At 33.7% G+C, this 19,555-nt stretch overlaps 1 protein-coding gene across 1 annotated transcript in view; it reads left to right on the plus strand.

The window, feature by feature from the left end:
• The first annotated feature begins 386 nt into the window (after positions 1–386).
• The window catches only part of LOC140436463 (isocitrate dehydrogenase [NADP], mitochondrial-like), a 40,338-nt gene continuing 21,169 nt past the window's right edge, over positions 387–19,555 (plus strand). Inside the window, exon 1 of the mRNA XM_072525302.1 lies at positions 387–642. Coding sequence (XP_072381403.1) covers positions 543–642 — 100 coding nt within the window. The 5' untranslated portion in view covers positions 387–542. The remainder of the gene's footprint in view (positions 643–19,555) is intronic.

Consider the following 19,555-nt stretch of genomic DNA (forward strand, 5'->3'; position numbering starts at 1 on the left):
CAATTCTCACATCTACGGTATACTTTGACTTACAGGTTTTGATTTAGCCTGATACTGATATAAAAATTATTTTATTTGCACATTTTTAATTGTTAATAAGGAACAATTACAAGCAAATCACATTATTGCACATTCCACAACGCTATTAAAAACAACATAGGTACTGGAAAAAATTGAATTTTTATTATCTCTTTAGTGAGGTGTAATGGAAGTTTATGCTTTTCTGTTCAACATGCACATACATTTCAAAAAAACTAATAAATTACATATAAATCAATGCATTCATTCTCTTTAATTTATTTAATTGATCTTTGATGCCAGGCGCCATTCAGAATAACACGCTTGTGTAAACGTAGTCGTATCGTAGTATACTACCGCTCGCTACAATGATCCCTCCATTTCATTATCGCCAGCTTTTCGTCGGTATCCGCCTCCCTCTATAGCCTGCACAATCGTACCTTTTCAACTGTGTATCGAGTCAGACAAACGGAGTTTCATATCATACAAAAATTTATTAAGTTCATCCTAAAAGTGAGGTTATAATGGCCGGTACCCTAACAAAATTCTGCAAAAATTTAAAAGATGTGTCTGCTGTTAAAAATGGTGTTCTAGCACCTGCTGTCTACGTTCAAAATCGCAACTGTGAGTATTGTTTTTATTTTTTTGCTAAATATATATAATTATTATCTCATCCTCGTTTCGCTGTATACTTGTGTAATAGCTCTCGTTTTATATTATTTTCTCGTGTATTTTAATGCTCCATTCATTCCAAACAGCACTATTTTTTGTATCTTCAAATTATTCACACCTGTTATCTGCTATCGCATTTATATTTTTCATATTACTAGCTATTATTTTTCATATTATTAATAGCGCATTAATTATGTAGGTAAATTAAGTAATTTGTGTTGATGATTTTTGTATGAGGATCGAATGCATTTACAAATTTTAACTCACTTTCACTCAGACTAAGCTACAGCAATAAATGTAGGAAAAGGTCCAGACAGTCGTAATTCTCTGGTCCAGATATGCAACCCTCATAAATAACACTAGCCCTTCAGATTTTTCTTATTTATGATGCTGGAGGCTAGATACAACAGCTGGTGTGATACAGGGTGGGTCAAGACTGATTTATATAAAATAGGTTTTTTATTACTTTTATTTATAAATTTAACAAAAGGTTGTAGGAGTTATTTATCATATTATTAAAACCTTTTTTTAAATTTTCTGTCTTACTCTAGTCGTCAGAGTCAGAGAGATTTTTGTCGATAGATCAAAAGATATCGAATTTTTACTGTCGAGTTGATACAAATTTTATTTAACGTTGATTTCACGCGCGCAACTGTCATTCAAAATCGCCAGTCGCTTCAAGCTTTGTTTCTGAGAGAACGGTTCATTCTACGGAAAAAGTGCTAATTAATATTTTTGTTCAAAATTATCTCAGCTACATTTTTTATTTGAAACATTTTTTGTACGACGTACAGATTCTTGGTAAATCGATTTTTTTGCGTTTTTACCCCCCTACGAGGGGAGTTTTAGAGAGAAGCCCGGAGCTTAAAGAAATAAACTTTTTTGGTTTATTCCTTTTAGGCCTATTTTTTAGCATAATCAATAGCCCACTATTCTATGAACGTACTTTTCTTTTTTGAAAATAGGGATTTTGATAATAGAGATGATTTTTTTACGAAAATATTGAGAAAATATGAAGCTATATCGCAATCGGCTGTTTCTATAATAATAAATTCTACAGGAAGTTACAAAATAATATGAAAAAACACAACTTTAAACACCTCGTATATGGGTAGAACGTTGACATTTCTCAGAAACCATTAGTACCTTAATTCTTTAGAAATGGATTTATAATGTGAAATAAAAATTATCAACATGCAATCAACGGTTCAGAAGGAAATTAGCTTCAACATAAACTTTATAGTATTTTACATTTAAGGTATATGTAAAAGGCGTATGGTAATATGAAAAACTATGTGGTTTATATCACTTTCAAATTCCTGTAGAGCGTAAAATTAGCCGTCACTTCCCACGCCTTCCTTGATCTAGATCTAGAACATTTTAATTACAACTTATCTCTTGTGGCATTCTCAATCATAATAGTGATAGGACAACCTACTGCGATGGCGGGAAATCTGAACAAATTATTATGCAATTCTGCAGCTCAAAATGCATTTAATTGATAACAGTTGATGAATTAGTAGTAGTTTAGACATTTGTGTAAATGTAGGGCAGTGAATGCGTTTTACTAGATGCGTATTTAACGATTGCAACACGAGATAATTAGATTGTTACGGTCATTAGTCTTTAGGAAAATTAACATGATTCGAGATGATATTTGGATTAAAATTAGGTGGAAAGGATTAGGTGTAAGCAAATTAGCCTTAGCCCATACCGTTTCCTAGATGCCCCGTGTTTAATGTAGATGTTTCGTCGTACGCCATTTTTTCGTTAATTCTTCTTTTATATTTTTTGCATAATTGTGTAAGTGATTACTATTTAAATGGGAATAAGCCACAAGTAAAGGTTAAAGTAAGTTTATTGACTTATGTTTGTATTTTGAGAACTATTTTCGAAGTGGAAATTGAAACGTCAATAAACTTACTATAACCTTTAATTGTGATGTAATTACTTACTTATTTTATGTCGATCAGAGAACGACATAAAATCGGTGGCATACGGACACCGTATTATGTTAAGTTGCAATTAGTAATCAGATATATGCGTTCCAACGGATAGCTGCACAACCGAGCTACACAAAGCAGTCCGTTTAATTGCTTATCTTTAATAGCCGGCAAAATGTATGATTTAGCTGAGCAATAATTTCTACTGATTTCCATGATTCAGGGCATATGGTATTCTCACCGAAAAACAAATAAACTGTCGTTACATGCCACAATAGCTTCAGAACAATATGTGTAAGTGATAAGTGGATTACACATTTTGTTTAACTTATTCATTATCTTTATGTTTTGACATTTTTTGTTTTCTTTTGCTTTGAAAATCCAATTACCATTCGATTTATGTATTCAAGATTTTTTCTCACTGTGAGCATCCATGTTTCGCTATCCTACATAGAATTTAATTAATATTACTTAAACAAGAGGAAATTTAAAGTGTATTTGCTATATATTTTAATAATTTACCAAAGACGTACCAAAAAAAAAATCAATATTTGGAAGAACAATCTACTAAACCAGATTGATTAATTTTGATCAAAACTTGTATCCAATATTTTGTTTTGGCAAAAAACCATCTTCAATTGGAAATGACTTTGGGCAAAGACTTTTGTCCATTCTTGCCCGGCTCAAATTGATAAAAAACTCATCAGATAGAGCTGTGGCATTCTTGAATTTATTTTAGCTCAAAAATTGTCCAATTTTCAATTGATTTAGATCTGGGAGATGAGGTGGAAGTCTTCGTGTTAAACTCATAGCTCTGATCACAAATTAACAGTCATTAATAATCAGTATCTTCTTCTTTATTTCCTAAGTCAATTATGTGGTTAAAAATTACATCAAATGATTTTTTTGCAAAAAACCATCTTGAATTGGACTGGACTGTGGCAAATACTTTTGTCTATTTTTGCACAGCTCAAATTGATCAAGATATTCATCAGATAAAGCTGTGACATCTGTTGTGAATTTATTTAACTGCTATGTCTTTATTTAATTTATAATGTCTTTATTAATTTATTATATTGTTCTTATTTTAATTTATTAAAAAGCACGATAATTTATATCAGTTTATTTAACCACTAATAATACATAATTTATTTTATACGAACGCATTAAAATCGCGGGCGCGGGTCTTCAGATATTAACTGTTTTCAAAATGAAAGTTCCCTCATATTTATACGAAAACAGCTGCTCTAGAACCCATGGATGTTGACCTCAATTGACCTGGTTTTTCCTCGAATGGACAGGCTTAATTCCGGAAGGTTCGAATGGAACCAGTTTTTTTTATTGCTTGGAGTTCCTGCCAGCTGGTCGAAGGGTCTCGTACAATCTAAAACATATTAGTGAATAAACATGTTTACAGGTTTTTAATATGACTCATATTTTTACGTAACATTGCCCCCCTCTTAAAAGATGGTTCCTCCTGGAACCTTGTCGGGACTGGAACTGGAACGGTATGCTGGTATCGGCAATTGGACCCTCTTTTATAACTCCCAGTTGTATAAAAATGACAAGGGACGGTTTTCTCTCCGCACCAGTAACTATGCGGATTGCAACAGACTAACACCTGGACTTCGGTGTCTTTAAAGATCTCCTCCACCATATTTTGGATAACCCTCCAATCTAATTGGCGGCACTCCAACTTTGGCATCGCTAACTTTTGCACGTCGGACTCTAGTACGTGCTATCTCAATTGAAATAAGGCTTCCCATACATCTCGGTAGGTAGGTTGGTCACGGGCAGTGTCTTTTGTTACCAAGTAGAAAAGGTAACGTGATGCATCTTGGAGTTTCAAGGTTTTACCGGGAGCTGGCACTTGGCATTGAAGTTCTGCAACTCGACCAAACTTCCTTCGAAAGACGGATGCCAACCCTGGTGCGTCTTTGATACTGGCCGGGATGGTAAGGGCCAGCGAGTAGTCATCGGGTAGAGTGAGTAGATCTTGCTTTTCTTCAGTGGTAACACCATGTCTTGCTTTACCGGTACCTCCATAGGCACCCATGAATTCCTCAAACGTGAGGTCGGACACATCTTGGACTTGGTTTACTTCAACTTCTTCATCTACGTCGTGGTCACCTTCGAAAGACGCCAGCCGGTTATGGTGTACTATCATCGGCTTTCCTCTCGGAATCTTGCTTATTCGGTAGATGACATCGTTGATCTTCTCCATAATTAAGTATGGGCCTTCCCAAAACTGCTGCAATTTGGGAGAACAACCTTTTCGCCTCTTGGGATTATAGAGCCAGACTTTGTCGTTCTTCTTAAAGCAACCCTTTTCGGCTTGTGTATCGTACCGTTTCTTCATTCGGTCGCTAGCGATCTGAAGGTGGGAACGGACCAACTCATGTCCATCGTCTATTCTTCTTCGTAATTCGATCACATAATCTTCACCTGCCACATCTTCTCCAGGTCGACACCCAAACTCTAGATCACAAGGTAGTCGCATTTCGCGTCCGAATAGGACTCTGGCTGGTGTCTGGCCTGTTGATTCGTTAACAGCAGATCTGTAGGCCATTGTGAAGAACGGAAGATATTGGTCCCAGTCTCTCTGATGATCGGACACCATCTTTGTCAAATACTTGCCAACTGTCCTATTCATCCGTTCTACCATACCATCAGATTGCGGATGATATGCTGTAGTTCTTGTTTTCTTCATGCCTAGTCTATCACATATTCCTTGGAATAGATCGCTTTCGAAGTTCCTGCCTTGGTCACTATGTATCTCCAAAGGCACTCCAAATCGGCTGATATATTCTTGGATCAACTTATCTGCAACGGTGGCGGCCTTCTGGTCTGGAAGTGCGTAAATCTCGACCCACTTAGTAAAGTAATCCATTACCACCAACATGTACTTGCCTCCATTTTCACTTTCTGGAAATGGCCCAGCGATATCCAAAGCTATTCTTTCAAACGGGCTTCCAACATTATATTGTCTCATAGGTGCTCTCCTTTTTCGGTAAGGCCCGTTACTCGTAGCACAAATAGTACATTTCTTACACCAGTCTTTTACGTCGTCGGAACTGTTCTTTAGTTGTCACTGTGAGCTCATAAATCGTAGTCATTTTCACAATTTATTTTATATTCACTTTTGACACCAATTTTGTGAATTTATTTAACTGCTATGTCTTTATTTAATTTATAATGTCTTTATTAATTTATTATATTGTTCTTATTTTAATTTATTAAAAAGCACGATAATTTATATCAGTTTATTTAACCACTAATAATAGGTACATAATTTATTTTATACGAATGCTACAATTAAAATCGCGGGCGCGGGTCTTCAGATATTAACTGTTTTCAAAATGAAAGTTCCCTCATATTTTTACGTAACACATCATTGAATCGAAGGCTGACACATTTTAGATCGAACACTGTCCAATTTTGAATTGGATTTAGATCTAAATTATGAATGGAAAATGTAGAACATGTATTGAAACATCAGCTTAGGGACCCTAAGCAAAAAAAAAAAAAAGAAAATAGAACCATGAAAAAATTACGACAATGTATTCAAAAATTAAAAAACAAAGTTATTGAAAAGAAATAAAGAAGCCACAGGTATTTGCAAAATAAGAGAGAGAAAACAAAGAAATACTTTTTTCTTCGAATTGTTTGTTTTAACATATCGTCATTTTACGAAGTTTTTTTTTCTGTTGACGTTTTCAGTGCTTCTATAATAATTTCTTGATGTTTTTTTTTGTTTCAAAAGTCTATAAATGGTTGCTTCTCCAACTCCGATTATGGTTGAATACTTAGAAACTATACTCCAACTACAGTACTAGTGTGGTATTCGTGTGCAAGAGCGTCATGTACATTTGCCACTACATTCTACAAAGAAGAAGAATTTTATTGTTCCTTATTTCTATTAGTAATGTGTTTGTTTATAATTTTATTGATTCTCCATATTTTTACATGACTATATGCGATCATGATGACAGTTCACATCGATATGGAGCAGTTAGTAACCATGATAGATAAAGACATACATTAATCAAGTATTTAAGTTACGCTAAATATATTCAGAGAGATTCTAAATGGCTTAAGACCAACATCTAAAAATGAATGTAATTTAAGTTTATAGACCCACTGTGAATAAAGAAGAACAGCAGATTGAACAATTTTACCTATATGTATTTGGACACAACATTAATTTTCCTCCTCTTAAACTCCTTTTTTCTTATTCGTTCCGCAATATTTTAATAGTTCATTTGTTATTTCGTTCATGCCTTCAGCTTTTCTGTTCTTTAACCCCTTACAGCTTCATTAACTTTGCATAAACACTCTGCTACTGCCATTTTGAAATCTGTAAGAGCTAAATTATTATGCTCATTGTTACTTCTTCTCCAAAGAATCCACGCATTGATAGTCATCAAATCAATCATATGGAAAAATATACGCATTTTTTGGATCTGAGTTTGATCCTATAATATCCCAACATTGAATCCAGGAAATCTACTCCTCTCATATACTTGTTGTAGATTGTTACAGCTTTTGGACATATAACCATTATATGTGTCTTATTCCTCCCTGAAAACCGTTTAACTTTAACTGTTGGCATACTCCCAGCATATGTTGATAAAATGTTTAATAATTTGTTGTCATACCATGTAACAACAGATATTGTTGTACCATCAATTGTGGCGACTTTCTCTACCATAGCTCCTCGGCCGTTCTTTTTTAATTCAGCCTCTTTTGGCATATTACTGTTTGGCACTCTGTTTATTCTAACTGTTCCTAGTGGTAACATACTCTGTTTCGTTAGATACATTTGCAATGGGACGCTGTTGAACCAATTATCAAAAAATATTTTGTGATTTATAAGTCTTGGTACTGTTTTTGTTAGCCGAAGAACCACATTTGGACTTACTCCTAAATCAGGAAAACCATCGGGTACAACATTAGTTTGGCTTCCTACAAAAAGTTCATATTCGTAAGAAAATCCGCTGACACCACTAAGAACAAACGCCGTATATCCCCATTTGTAAGGTTTTTGAGGATTATATTGTTTTATAGATGAACGCGCATTTGTTGGAATTATCTGCTCATCTATGGCTAAAAATTCCTCTTTGGTAACTTTGAGTAACTGATTCCTCATTTATTTAGTAGCGGTCGGATCTTAAAAAGTTTATCATGACCAGGATTACCGGCAGCAATGGCATCGTTATTGTTCGCAAAATATAAAAAACGTTTTATTTCTTTCCATCTATTGCATGACATAACATCTGAGATCAATCCATGATTCAGGTTGCAGTTCCAATAACTTCTAGCGTTTGGTAATTGCACTATTGACATATAAATACAGGTTCCTAAGAACTGTTCTAGCTCATTTTCAGAAGGTTTCAAAGGTTTTTGAGGTCTTTTTTCCACGGAATATAATATAGTTTGATAAACTATATCTTTGACCATTTCATTTGTTAAAAAAAATTTTAAAAATGCGTAAGGGGAATCCGCTTGTTGCAACTCAGGTGGCAGGTCAGTATAACCGAGAAATCTTCTATCATCATCTAATGTTACCAAATTTCCTTCTTTCCAAGTTGGATGATTTTTATTTCAATTCTTTATTAGATTACGTCGTAATTGATCCAAAGAAATATCATCTTCGCAATCCGAACTGCTTTCTAAATGCGTTTCTGGGATAGTAATATCATTATTATCTATTATATCATCTTCATAGTCTGACTCTGGGGCTAATATAATAGGGGAAATATCATCATCTGATAGCCCTTCGTCTTCACTACCATCTGGTATGTCCACTACCACAAGAGTTTCACCATAAAACTTTGGGTCCATTATCTAAATAAAAAAAAAATAATATTACCTAGTTCAGAACCCATATTGTGCCATATATGAAAGATATTTTGATTTGATCAAAAAATACCAAAATATAAAGAAATACGTGAAAATACTTACAGAAATTCTTTCTTGAAGGTCTATCCTTGATGTCGCTATTTTTTTTGTACAAAAATATTCAGTAGAAACTTCGATAATTTAATATCAAATTACACAATTCTTATGAACAGCTGTCAGACCGCGGCCATTTGAAAATTTTCATAAAAGTTCACTTTGCTGCATTGAGATGGCGCTTTATTACCGGTTATACGAAATATGTGCTCTATATGGACATGTCATGCATAAACACTTTAAAATAAGATTCGATCTCTAACGGTTAGGTATAGTAACTAAGTATGACCCACTATGCGGTAAGGGGTTAATTTTCTTTTTACTTCTGCCACTTCCACTGTGCTTATTGTAGTTTGTTCATCAGTTGTAATTTCCGGTGTTTCTGGTTGTGCGAATGTCGGTTGGTTTTCTGAGTAGTCTTTCCAAGTTATCTATCCACGTTATTGCCTCTATGCCTTCTACTATTTTTCTTATGTCTTGTCTTTGGCTCTTAAAAATCTCCACATTTTCTTTTGTAATCCGTAGAAATCATGTTCCAGATCTTTTGTAAAGCGTCCAGTGGTCGTTTTTGGGTAATCTAATTCTCTTATAGTTTTCATATTAATGTAATGTCTGATTATTCATGTATTTCAGATATGCTTTTTTCTTTTCATTGCATTTTTCTTTAACTTCCTTACAGGACCATTGTGTTTTGTAGTGAAATTTTAAAACTGAGATAGGAAAAGTTGATGGGTCTGTGGGGAAATTCAGTCTAGGTTATCTTCGATTTTGACATGTATGATAGCATATTTTTTATGGCGGATTTTAACGTTCTTTATACAAAACTGTTTAACCCGCGATCACTGTCGATGTTAGAAAAAATCTAACAAATTCGAATTTACCCTTATATTTTTGATTTTCGGGTAGTTATGATTTAAAGCTTCTAGATATGCCTGGTGATGCTTTGGATATATCGCATTTTAAAGCGAAACAATGGGTTGGAGTGGGAGGTGCGGACTGCGCGGTGCACGTTGGATAAAATCTAACACGACAGTGATCGCGTACTCGCTGTCGAGTAAGGTTGTTGTTTATTTCGTGTAGTCTGTCGAGATTATTTACGCTCGTCTTTTACACTTATTATCTAAAATGGATGAGAAAACACAACAACAATTGATAAAATGGTTCGAGGAGTGTGAGAGTGATGTGGAAATGGATAATAACTCGGATTCAGATGCTCCATCTGGGCATAGTGAACACTGTTCCGATAAAGAACAATCTGGGTTGAGTGAGAGTGAGGAAATAATTGAAAGTGAGCTGGTTCCATCCACAAGTGCTTCAAATATAACTATTTTGCCAATTGATGTGCCAATCTCTAGAGGAAAAGACAAAACAGTGGCTTCATCACAAAAGAACTGATCTCAGAAATAAAACTTCCCGGCAAAATATAATTACGAAGTTGCCAGGCGTTAAAAATGGAGCGAAACGATATAAAACAGCTCTAGATTGTTGGAAATTGTTTTTCCCCGATGAGATAATTTCTTATATTGTTGATTGCACCAATCAAAAATTAGATAAAATGAGGCCATCATACAATAATTCAAAAAACTGCGCGCCAACCGATTTTATAGAAATTAGTGCATTCTTGGGTTTGCTTTATCTGGCCGGAGTCAAAAAAGCTCAGCATTTGAATACCGCAGAGTTATGGAGCACCGATGGAACCGCACCGGACTTTTTTGCGGCTACATTATCAAAATATCGGTATCATATTCTGGTTCAAGCTATAAGATTTGACGACAGCAATTCAAGGAAGGAACGAGCAAAATTTGACAATTTAGCCCCTATACGTCACATTTTTGATGCCTTTGTTCAACAATGCTTGAATAATTACACAATTAGTGAATACGCAACAATTGATGAAATGTTGGAAGCATTTCGGGGTAGATGCAAATTTAGACAGTATATTGCTAATAAACCGGCAAAATACGGGATTAAAATATATGCGCTTTGTGATGCTAGAATGTTCTATACATCTAATATGGAAATTTATGCTGGCAGACAACCCGATGGGCCTTTCCAAAAGCCCAATGATGCGAGTAGTGTAGTAAAACGACTTATTCAACCAATTAATAACTCAGGAAGAAATGTTACTATGGACAACTATTTTACATCGGTTCCTCTAGCCAATGATTTATACGAAAACCACAGATTAACTATAGTAGGTACAATACGAAAAAATAAAGCCCAAATTCCTCCAATGCTACTGGATGTTAAAAATCGGCCAATAAAAAGTTCCGTATGGTGACAAAGAAGGAAATACGAAAAACCATTGTATATTAGCTTCTTACGTACCAAAAAAAAACAAAAACGTACTAATGTTATCAACATTGCATGACGATGATTCCATAGATCCTTCATCCCAAGATCCGAAACCTGAGGTCATTACCTTTTACAACAGTACGAAGGGAGGTGTAGATGTCGTTGATCGGCAAAATCAGAGTATTCTGTGAGCAGAATAAGTAACCGTTGGCCCCTTACTGTCTTTTATACTCTGCTCAATATTGCCACTGTAAATAGCCAGATAATTTTTAGAAGCAATACTAATGTAATTTTAAAACGAAGAGCTTTCATTACTGATTTAGCAAAACAACTTGCACTACCCCATGTAACTCGTCGAGCATCTATACCAAGGTTATCTACAAGTCTTCGTCAAAAAATACATAACGTAGCTGGAATCAAACCTCAACCGGCACCGTCAACAGCAAATAATGAAAAACCAAGATGCCTTTACTGCCCAGTAAGAAAAACCGCTTTACCCAACATCGTTGCAATATTTGCACAAGCCCAATTTGTAAAGAACACACGCAGAGAACAAGTTATACATGCACGGAATGCACAGATGACGATAATGATGAAAATTAAATCATTGTAAGTTTTTTGTTTACTTACCTTTTTAGCTTACTTATTCCCTTTTTGTGTTTTTTTAGGCAGTGAGACAGAATAACGTTAAGCAATTGTTCGCAGAGTCTAAGCGAAACAGGGAATACTTTGCTTACCAAAACTTACTTTTTCTTATCTTTTAACTTACCCTTTTCGGTTTTGTTGCCATAATTATGTTAAGTTTGAATGTGTTAAATAATTTAGTTTCAGTTTTTGCTTATTAAAATGAGCTATTGGGAAACTAAAATTGTTTTATTGAAAAAACACTAATGTTAGATAAAATCTAACACGACAGTGATGGTGTAATAAAATTAACGACATTGATGCTGGGTTAAAGGAAAAAATTATAAATATCGCAGCTTCTTGTCTTGTTTTGTACAAGAATTTATAAAAATAACCTGACAACCGGGACAAACATTGAATATAATACATAATTTAAATGAACAACAGTTACTTTTTTGTGTTTTGGCATGGCAGTTTTCAACCATCACAAAAGATATATTACTGAATCTAAATATTACCGCCAATGTAGGTAGTTTCTTCTTTCATAGGGATTAAATTCAGACATTCACCTTTTTGGTACTGGTCCATACTACCTGTTCCTTTTTATAAAATCTTTTTGGGATAGATGAGATTATAAGTTAAGTTGTTTAAATCCTTCTATTTTTATGCAAATTTTTGCTGAGGATATAGTGGTCATAAACTGGTCAGAATAAGGAAGATTTTATACCTTTTTGTAAGATCTACTACCTGCTAGTTCAATACTTTACTTTTATAAATTCGGTTCTTGTAAACAGTGATGTCAGATTTATTAATTTTTCACTGGGACTCTTGATGTTATTTACTGAATTTGTTTTACATATTGTGTGTTACAAAAATAAAAATGTTTTTATTTGTGTTACAAAGGCTACCCTGAGTCTTTTTACAACTCTGCTGCTTTTTTTTCTACCGACTCCACAAAAATCACCAGTACTGCATAAAAATGAACCATTTGAACATAAATTCAGAGTGAGCAGTAACTGCTGCAAAGGTGTAACATCATTCCTAGAATCACAGATGTTTTAATTGAAAATATATCTGAATCTGAAAAAATCTTCATGGTTCAGTTCTTGAAAATGATTTCTGTGCCTAATTATTCGTGGTTTACCAGCTTCCTCATCTGCTAAAAGCATTTATTATAATCATTCATATCTAATATTGTTCTGAAGCTATTTTCTTGTTGCATTTTAAAGTAATTACTATTTAAATGGGAATAAGCCACAATTAAAGGTTAAAGTACGTTTATTGAGGTTTCTGTATGTACGTTTGTACGTCTGTACGTTTATTGACGTAATGTTTTTACTATTTTCTTTTAGGACAGTGTACTCGGTGATTTTCTTGTAAGGCGTTTATGATGCAATTATTCGTATTATGCAAGTCGTTAAGATCGTTCTCTTAGGTATCATGCAGTAGTAGCTTATTATTGATATTGGTTGATTTCTAATGGGGGGTGTCCAGATACCATGAGATTTATTTTTAATCCTTATGTTCCTTTCTCTTTTTATGTTGATTTGAACTTTCGCTAGTATCATTCTGTGGTCATTGCTTGTGGTGAACTTGTTGAGTACTGTTACTCTAAATAATAATCTTTAATTATTTGTTTTTTGTCATTTATGATGTAATCGATTTCGTTCCTTGTTCTACCGTTTAGACTTTCCCAGGTCCATCTTCTGTGCATCTTTTTCTGAAAGGAGCTGTTTGTGTTGAATAAATTATTCTGGAGTAGCAATCCTGGTAGCGTTTCTCCTCGGTCATTTCTTCCTGGGAAACTGAATTTTCCCAAGAATGTTTCTAGCTCTACTTCTTTTACACCTATTTTTGCGTTGAAATCGCCACATAAAATTGTGAATTGAATACGAGAGTCATTAAGCGCAGTAGATATATCGTCATAAAACATTTCGATTTCTTCGTCTGTATGGTCTGTTGTTGGAGCGTATACTTGGATAATTTTGAGTTGATACCTGCTGTTCAACTTCAGAATAAGATATGCCACTCTAGATGATATACTTTGAATGTTTATTATCTTGTTCGCGTGGTTTTTATGGACAAAGAAACCGATGCAATCAACTGTATAGTTTGTTTCACGAAAAATGGTTGAGTGCTTAATGGTTACCTGAGTTGATCCTATTGTGTATACAAGAGTCTCTCAATAAACTACCGACGTACACAGGGTCGCACTTCAAAAAGTTTGTTATTTAATATATTTCATTGGTAGCTGTGTAATACACGATTATAAAAATTTATTAAATTATTTCCTATGGTATTTTCAGGTTGTTCAAGGGAATATACTTGATAATTGAACAATTTTTAACATGAAGAAAGTGTTTTTTTTTTGTTCTACGTGAATAATTGTAGTATATGGATCTAAATTCAGAAAGGTACTTTCCTTCACACTTTTTACAGGCTTAGGACTGTCAGCAAAAAACTGGCGTGTTTAAAAGTTTTTGCTCTTCCTAATCGGATATCGTTAAAAATGTACTAAATGTAAAAGTAATAATAGTTCTATTTACAGTATATACATACAAACGAATACATAATGTACAAAAAATAGATGAATTGAAAAAAAAATATAGACAAATATATTATACAAGTTAATATTTACAAAAAAAATACCCAAAATAACCAAAATATATTTATGAATTCCTAAATACCTAATTCTGTTTCGCTGTCGCTATCCTCTTCAAGATTAATAACAATTGGTTTAATTATGTGACTCAAAGTAACATATGAATTTTCTACGTTCATTACATGGTGTACTGAATTTTTCCAACTTTCTGGGGAGATATCATCAACACATTTCCTTATTAATTCGACTATACTACCACTTAAAGTCGGAGAAACATTTTGTGACCTAACATTTGACTTTAGTTGGTGCCACATATGCTCTATGTGATTAAATAAACAATAGTAGGGCGGAAGCCGTAACACTCTATGTCCCATGTCCTCGGCCAATGCGTCACAAACATATACTTTTTAATAGAAAATGATTTTAACACTTCTAACAGTTCATTTTTTAAGTAACTTTCTTCAAAATATATATCGTTTTCTAACAGGTAGTTTTAAATTTCAATTTTCGTGTTATTTGCACTTGGAGACTTATGTAATTGACGACTGTGGTAACTTGCATTGTCCATTCCTATCACACTATTTTGAGGAAGGTTAGGTATAAGACAATTCTTAAACCATTGCTCAAAAAGTTCTGCCGTTGTATCCTCATGGTAGTTCACGCAGGAGTCTTTAATGTTCTTTGCAGAAAGCCATAAGGCATTTGGGACCCAACCATTTTCTGATCCTGCATGTAAAATTCTTTTCCCTTTGTTTCATGGAGCTTTTGCTTGACATCTGTTGGAAAACCTTTGGATGGTGTTTCATTAGTGTCAAACCATGTCTCGTCCAGATAAATTATTGGGCGATCTTCTGTACGGTACTTTCTTATGGAAGTTATATATTCAGTACGCCACTTTTGTAAACGATGGGACTCCATAATCACTTGCCTTTTGTCAATTGTACGATATCTGAAGCCCATTTTAGACAAAATCCTCCAAAGATTAATGCGGCTATAGTTTATTTGTGTATCATCATTAGTAAGCCGTTGTTTTAAAGCATCTAATGTAGGTATCCGTTGCTCTTCGTACATTGTGTAAATTTTTCGTCTTATTAAGTCCTTATCCCTTTCGTCAATACATTTGGTAAAACCGGCATCCTTACGCTTCCTTCTTGACTAAATGGGATTTTATGTAATTCTTTTCACTGTGGTTAGAGGTATTTTCGTTAAATCAGATATTTTACTGGCAGCAGTATCAGCAGTAAGTCCTCTTGTAAGTAAAGAACTATATATTGTTTTTACGATTTCTGTAGCGTCAGCAGATAAATGCTTTTTCTTTACTGGAACACTGGAAGAAGCACCATCAATGTTTTTCCACGGACGCCACATAATGCTGTTTTATAGGTATAAATAGGTATAACACTGGTAACACTTGTAACACTTTCAACTAAATGAAACAAAATGTATATTTAAAAATTTCTCATCGGTTTTATATACTTTTACAAATTATACAGAATAGAGGGAACCTGTATAATTATTCCAGGAAATTCTTAACGATCAACAAATTTATTGTGGTCATTAAAAGATCAACCATTGATAGTGAAACTCACTGTTAAAATGTTTACAACTTTATGAAATAAAATGTATTCTATTCTATTTTTTAATCGTTTTTATATTACCAGGAATTTATTATACAAACAAGATAAGGACACTCCACAGTAGCTTTAATTTTACCTGAATACTTACCTGTTCAACTAATGTTGACTAAGCTGGAGTACTTGCGGTCGGTTTTTATTGCAATCATTAAGCACTCAACCATTTTTCGTGAAATAAACTATACTTGTCGATTAATAATTTATGTGTCTATACCCCATCAAGGAATTCCCTGTTCAAGTACTCGAGTATCCCTGTTCAAGCTCTAAACCAGCACCCTTACTTTTAAAAAAATTTAAAATTTTTGTAGCTTAACGACAACCCAAGGCATTGATCTTATATTGTGAAACGTATATTTCAGGATAACTACTGGTTATCTCTTAACCAGAAGGTAACTTCACTTTGTAAAACCGGCCGTAAAACTTCCAAATTTCTATTATACTGATTTTATTAAACTGTAACAATGTTGTACCAGTCTTGGTTTTATACGTTTTTTGCATTAGAAAATGAAAATCGGAAAAAAAACTTGGCTTCCTAATACTAATAAACAAAAAGTATTCAAAGCACTCTCGAATCCTAAAATAAATCGCGAAAATTATCTACTTATAATTATACTGATTCCATTGCTATTATAGCATATGTTTGTTAATATCATAAATATGTATGATGGAAATAAGTTATATAGTTTAAGCGAATATATGACGTAAGTAAAAGTAATAGATATAATTGATCCAAGTTTGCATACACAGTGGTATAATGTATACATTTTTATACAATTTTTATGTCAAATATTTTTAAAATGTTTTATTGCAATCGAGTTAAATATGAATTTGCGAAAAGCAACATATTTATTTTTAAATTTCAGTACTACATTTTCTAATCTTCTTCAGTGTTTAGTTCAATTTTTTTCCGTAGACGAGATCGGTTTTTTTTTGTTTTAGATCAAATCAATGTGAATCAACTTAACGATCTTCCTCCATCGATCCTGTTGTACTTCTTGACATTGATTATATTCTCTACTTTAAACCTCCTTTGGTGATTTCTTTTCTGAAGTCTTATTTATCTGGTCTACTCATATTTACTCCATTTATGCTGTTTTCCTCATTATTTTTAACATTCCGACATCATGAACGACTAAATGTAATCGTTTGTTGTAAGGCTGTGTTTAAATAAGTTCCTCTGTATTATAAATCGCTTCTTCTTCTAAACGAACTTAAGATTAACACGGCAACGCTCTCTCTGTCTTAATCTATTGTTAACAGTAAAGTTATTCGACTCTCCTCATCCCGGTTCATTCTCTGACCTTCTTCAACCACGAGGCTTCTCTTCTACTAACTCCCCTGCGCCCTTTGATTTTACTCTCCCCAGTACCTATACATCGACGAAACACAAGCTCTACCGAAAACATCGCCGCTGTCCGTGAGACTGTCTAGGAAAATTTGAAGCAGTCGATTTTACGTCGCTTAGCATTCAGCATTCCACAGACCATAAATTGGCAAATTTTGCGTCCTGACTTGAATTTGGCATGGAAAATTCTTCCCCATTTTCTGTTAAAAAGCTTCTTCTACAGTTCTAAGAAATAGTTTTTTACTCTTTCACTCTCATCAGTGTGAGATCATCAAAACACAAATTCGAATACAGATCACAGAATCACAGAAAGATATCAAATGAAACATCACAGAAAGGCTAGTAATGATTAGGGAATAGAGGAAATGAAATTAGTTGATAAAATATACAAATGTATAAAACTGTAATCTTTATTAGCACTATTGGAAGGCATTAGCTGACAGATTAAACTCTATTGAACTTTATTTAGTATGCTTGAAAGAAGGGTTATTCTTAGCTCTCCCTTATTCTTCATCTAACTTTAGTTACGATCATAATGCTATTATTTGTTTCGACGTTTTTAAGTTAAAGCGAATATTTGGATAAAGTATAAATATATTTTATTTTTAAATATAAATCAAATTCCAATATGGATTTCGTTGTATAGGCAAATCAAAACTATTGTTCTTTTCCATTAATTTATTTCTAATTATTTAATAGGTTTATCACACTCTGTATGTGGCGAACTGATGTGTGTGTGGTCGTTAAAATATTTTAGTGTTTGAACATTTTTTGGCAAGGTCAAAGTCAAGAGAATAATGACCTTTTCAGAACCAATATAATAAATTTTAATCGTCATTAATTGATCCTCCTACAAATTAATCATAGTCAATATGAATAGAGAATTAGTTAATTATTTATAACGAGTAAGCCATAAATTTTGACATTTGTACATTGTTTAAGTATGTAATATTCGTATAGAAGGTGATCCATTTCAAAACTTTAGAGACTTATTTACAGTTTCAAAATATTAAGTGTATTTTTCATATCGGGATATTGGAATTCTATTCAGAACAAGTACAGATGAAGAATTTGTAGAACTTCTTTCGGTAGAGGAAGTGAAAATATCTGTATAAAAAACTAAAAAACCACAAATCCTCAGGCAGCGATGGTATCTCAGCAAAATTAAACACGGGACAGCAAATCTCCAATGTCATGCAAAATATAGTTTCTAAAATTTGATCTTAGGAGAAAATGCCCGAGGATTGGAGCCTAGTCTTAATATGCTCGTTGCACAAAAAGGGAAACCAACTAAAGTGCAATAATGATCTCGGAATAACTCTCCTAAACACCACATACAAGATATTGTCAAACATCTTGCATGAGATTAATGCCTTATACTGAAGCGTGAATTATCATGCACGTTGCGTTTCCAGCACACATAGCGTTTAGTTTCCGAAAAATATAATTTAAATGGTTTTAAATATGAACAACGCACACTGTCCGGAACATAGCGTTTCAGACACTTAACGTTTCCGTTCAGTATATTTGAAAACAATATTTTACTGATGCCGACGGCTACGTAACGAGTCGTAACCGGTTGGTAAGGATAATGTGAATTAGATGTCCGTCGTTCCCCCCCCCCCCCCCCGTTGTTTATTTAGGTATTTGTTTGATTTGTCATTTATGCATGTGTTTTTATTGCTTTGTGACAATTAATCACGGAAGTGATAAACAAGTAGGACTTTTGTACGGAAGTGATACCTCTTCTTTTTAAAAATACTTTTTGGTTTGATATGTATGGCTTCGTTAAATGTAGTATTTTGTTTTTTAACTGAAGGTGAAATTTAATTTAAAACATATTTAAACTGAATCCTATTCATTCTAAAATATCCATAATATTTTTCATCGTCATGAATTAATTCTCTGTATAAAGTCCAGTCGTCCAGTATTCACATTCCTTCTTCCTTTCTCTTAGCATTGGATGTACTTCAAACCTTCTTTTTAACACAGTTTTTCATTCTTCATCGTTAAGTAGAAGAGCGAGATCATATCTTCACCAAACCAAACTGAAACGTTCTATGTATGAAAATGTGAACGCGCAGCCCAATTGCTGGAGTGGAAACGCTACGTGCCGGAAACTATACGTGCACGATAATATGCCGCGACCTTTACTGGGAGAATAGAATAGAATAGAGACTAGCAGGTTTCAGGCGTAAATGTTCAACTATTCACCAGATTTTCACCCTACGTAAAATTCTCAAAAAAGCGCAGGAGTTTAATATAGTATATACCATCTGTTTTTCGGTTTTTCAGCGGCATATGATAGTATCATAAGACCAAATATGAACAAACGCTATGAATGAGTTAGGAATACCGAAAAACTCATTTGCATGATATATGGAAACGAACAATAGTTTTAATTTGCCTATATAACGAAATCCATATTGGAATTTGATTTATATTTGAAATGATGATGATGAAGATG

Source organism: Diabrotica undecimpunctata, chromosome 3 (genome assembly GCF_040954645.1).
Source record: "Diabrotica undecimpunctata isolate CICGRU chromosome 3, icDiaUnde3, whole genome shotgun sequence".
NCBI classification, from domain to species: Eukaryota; Metazoa; Arthropoda; class Insecta; order Coleoptera; family Chrysomelidae; genus Diabrotica; species Diabrotica undecimpunctata.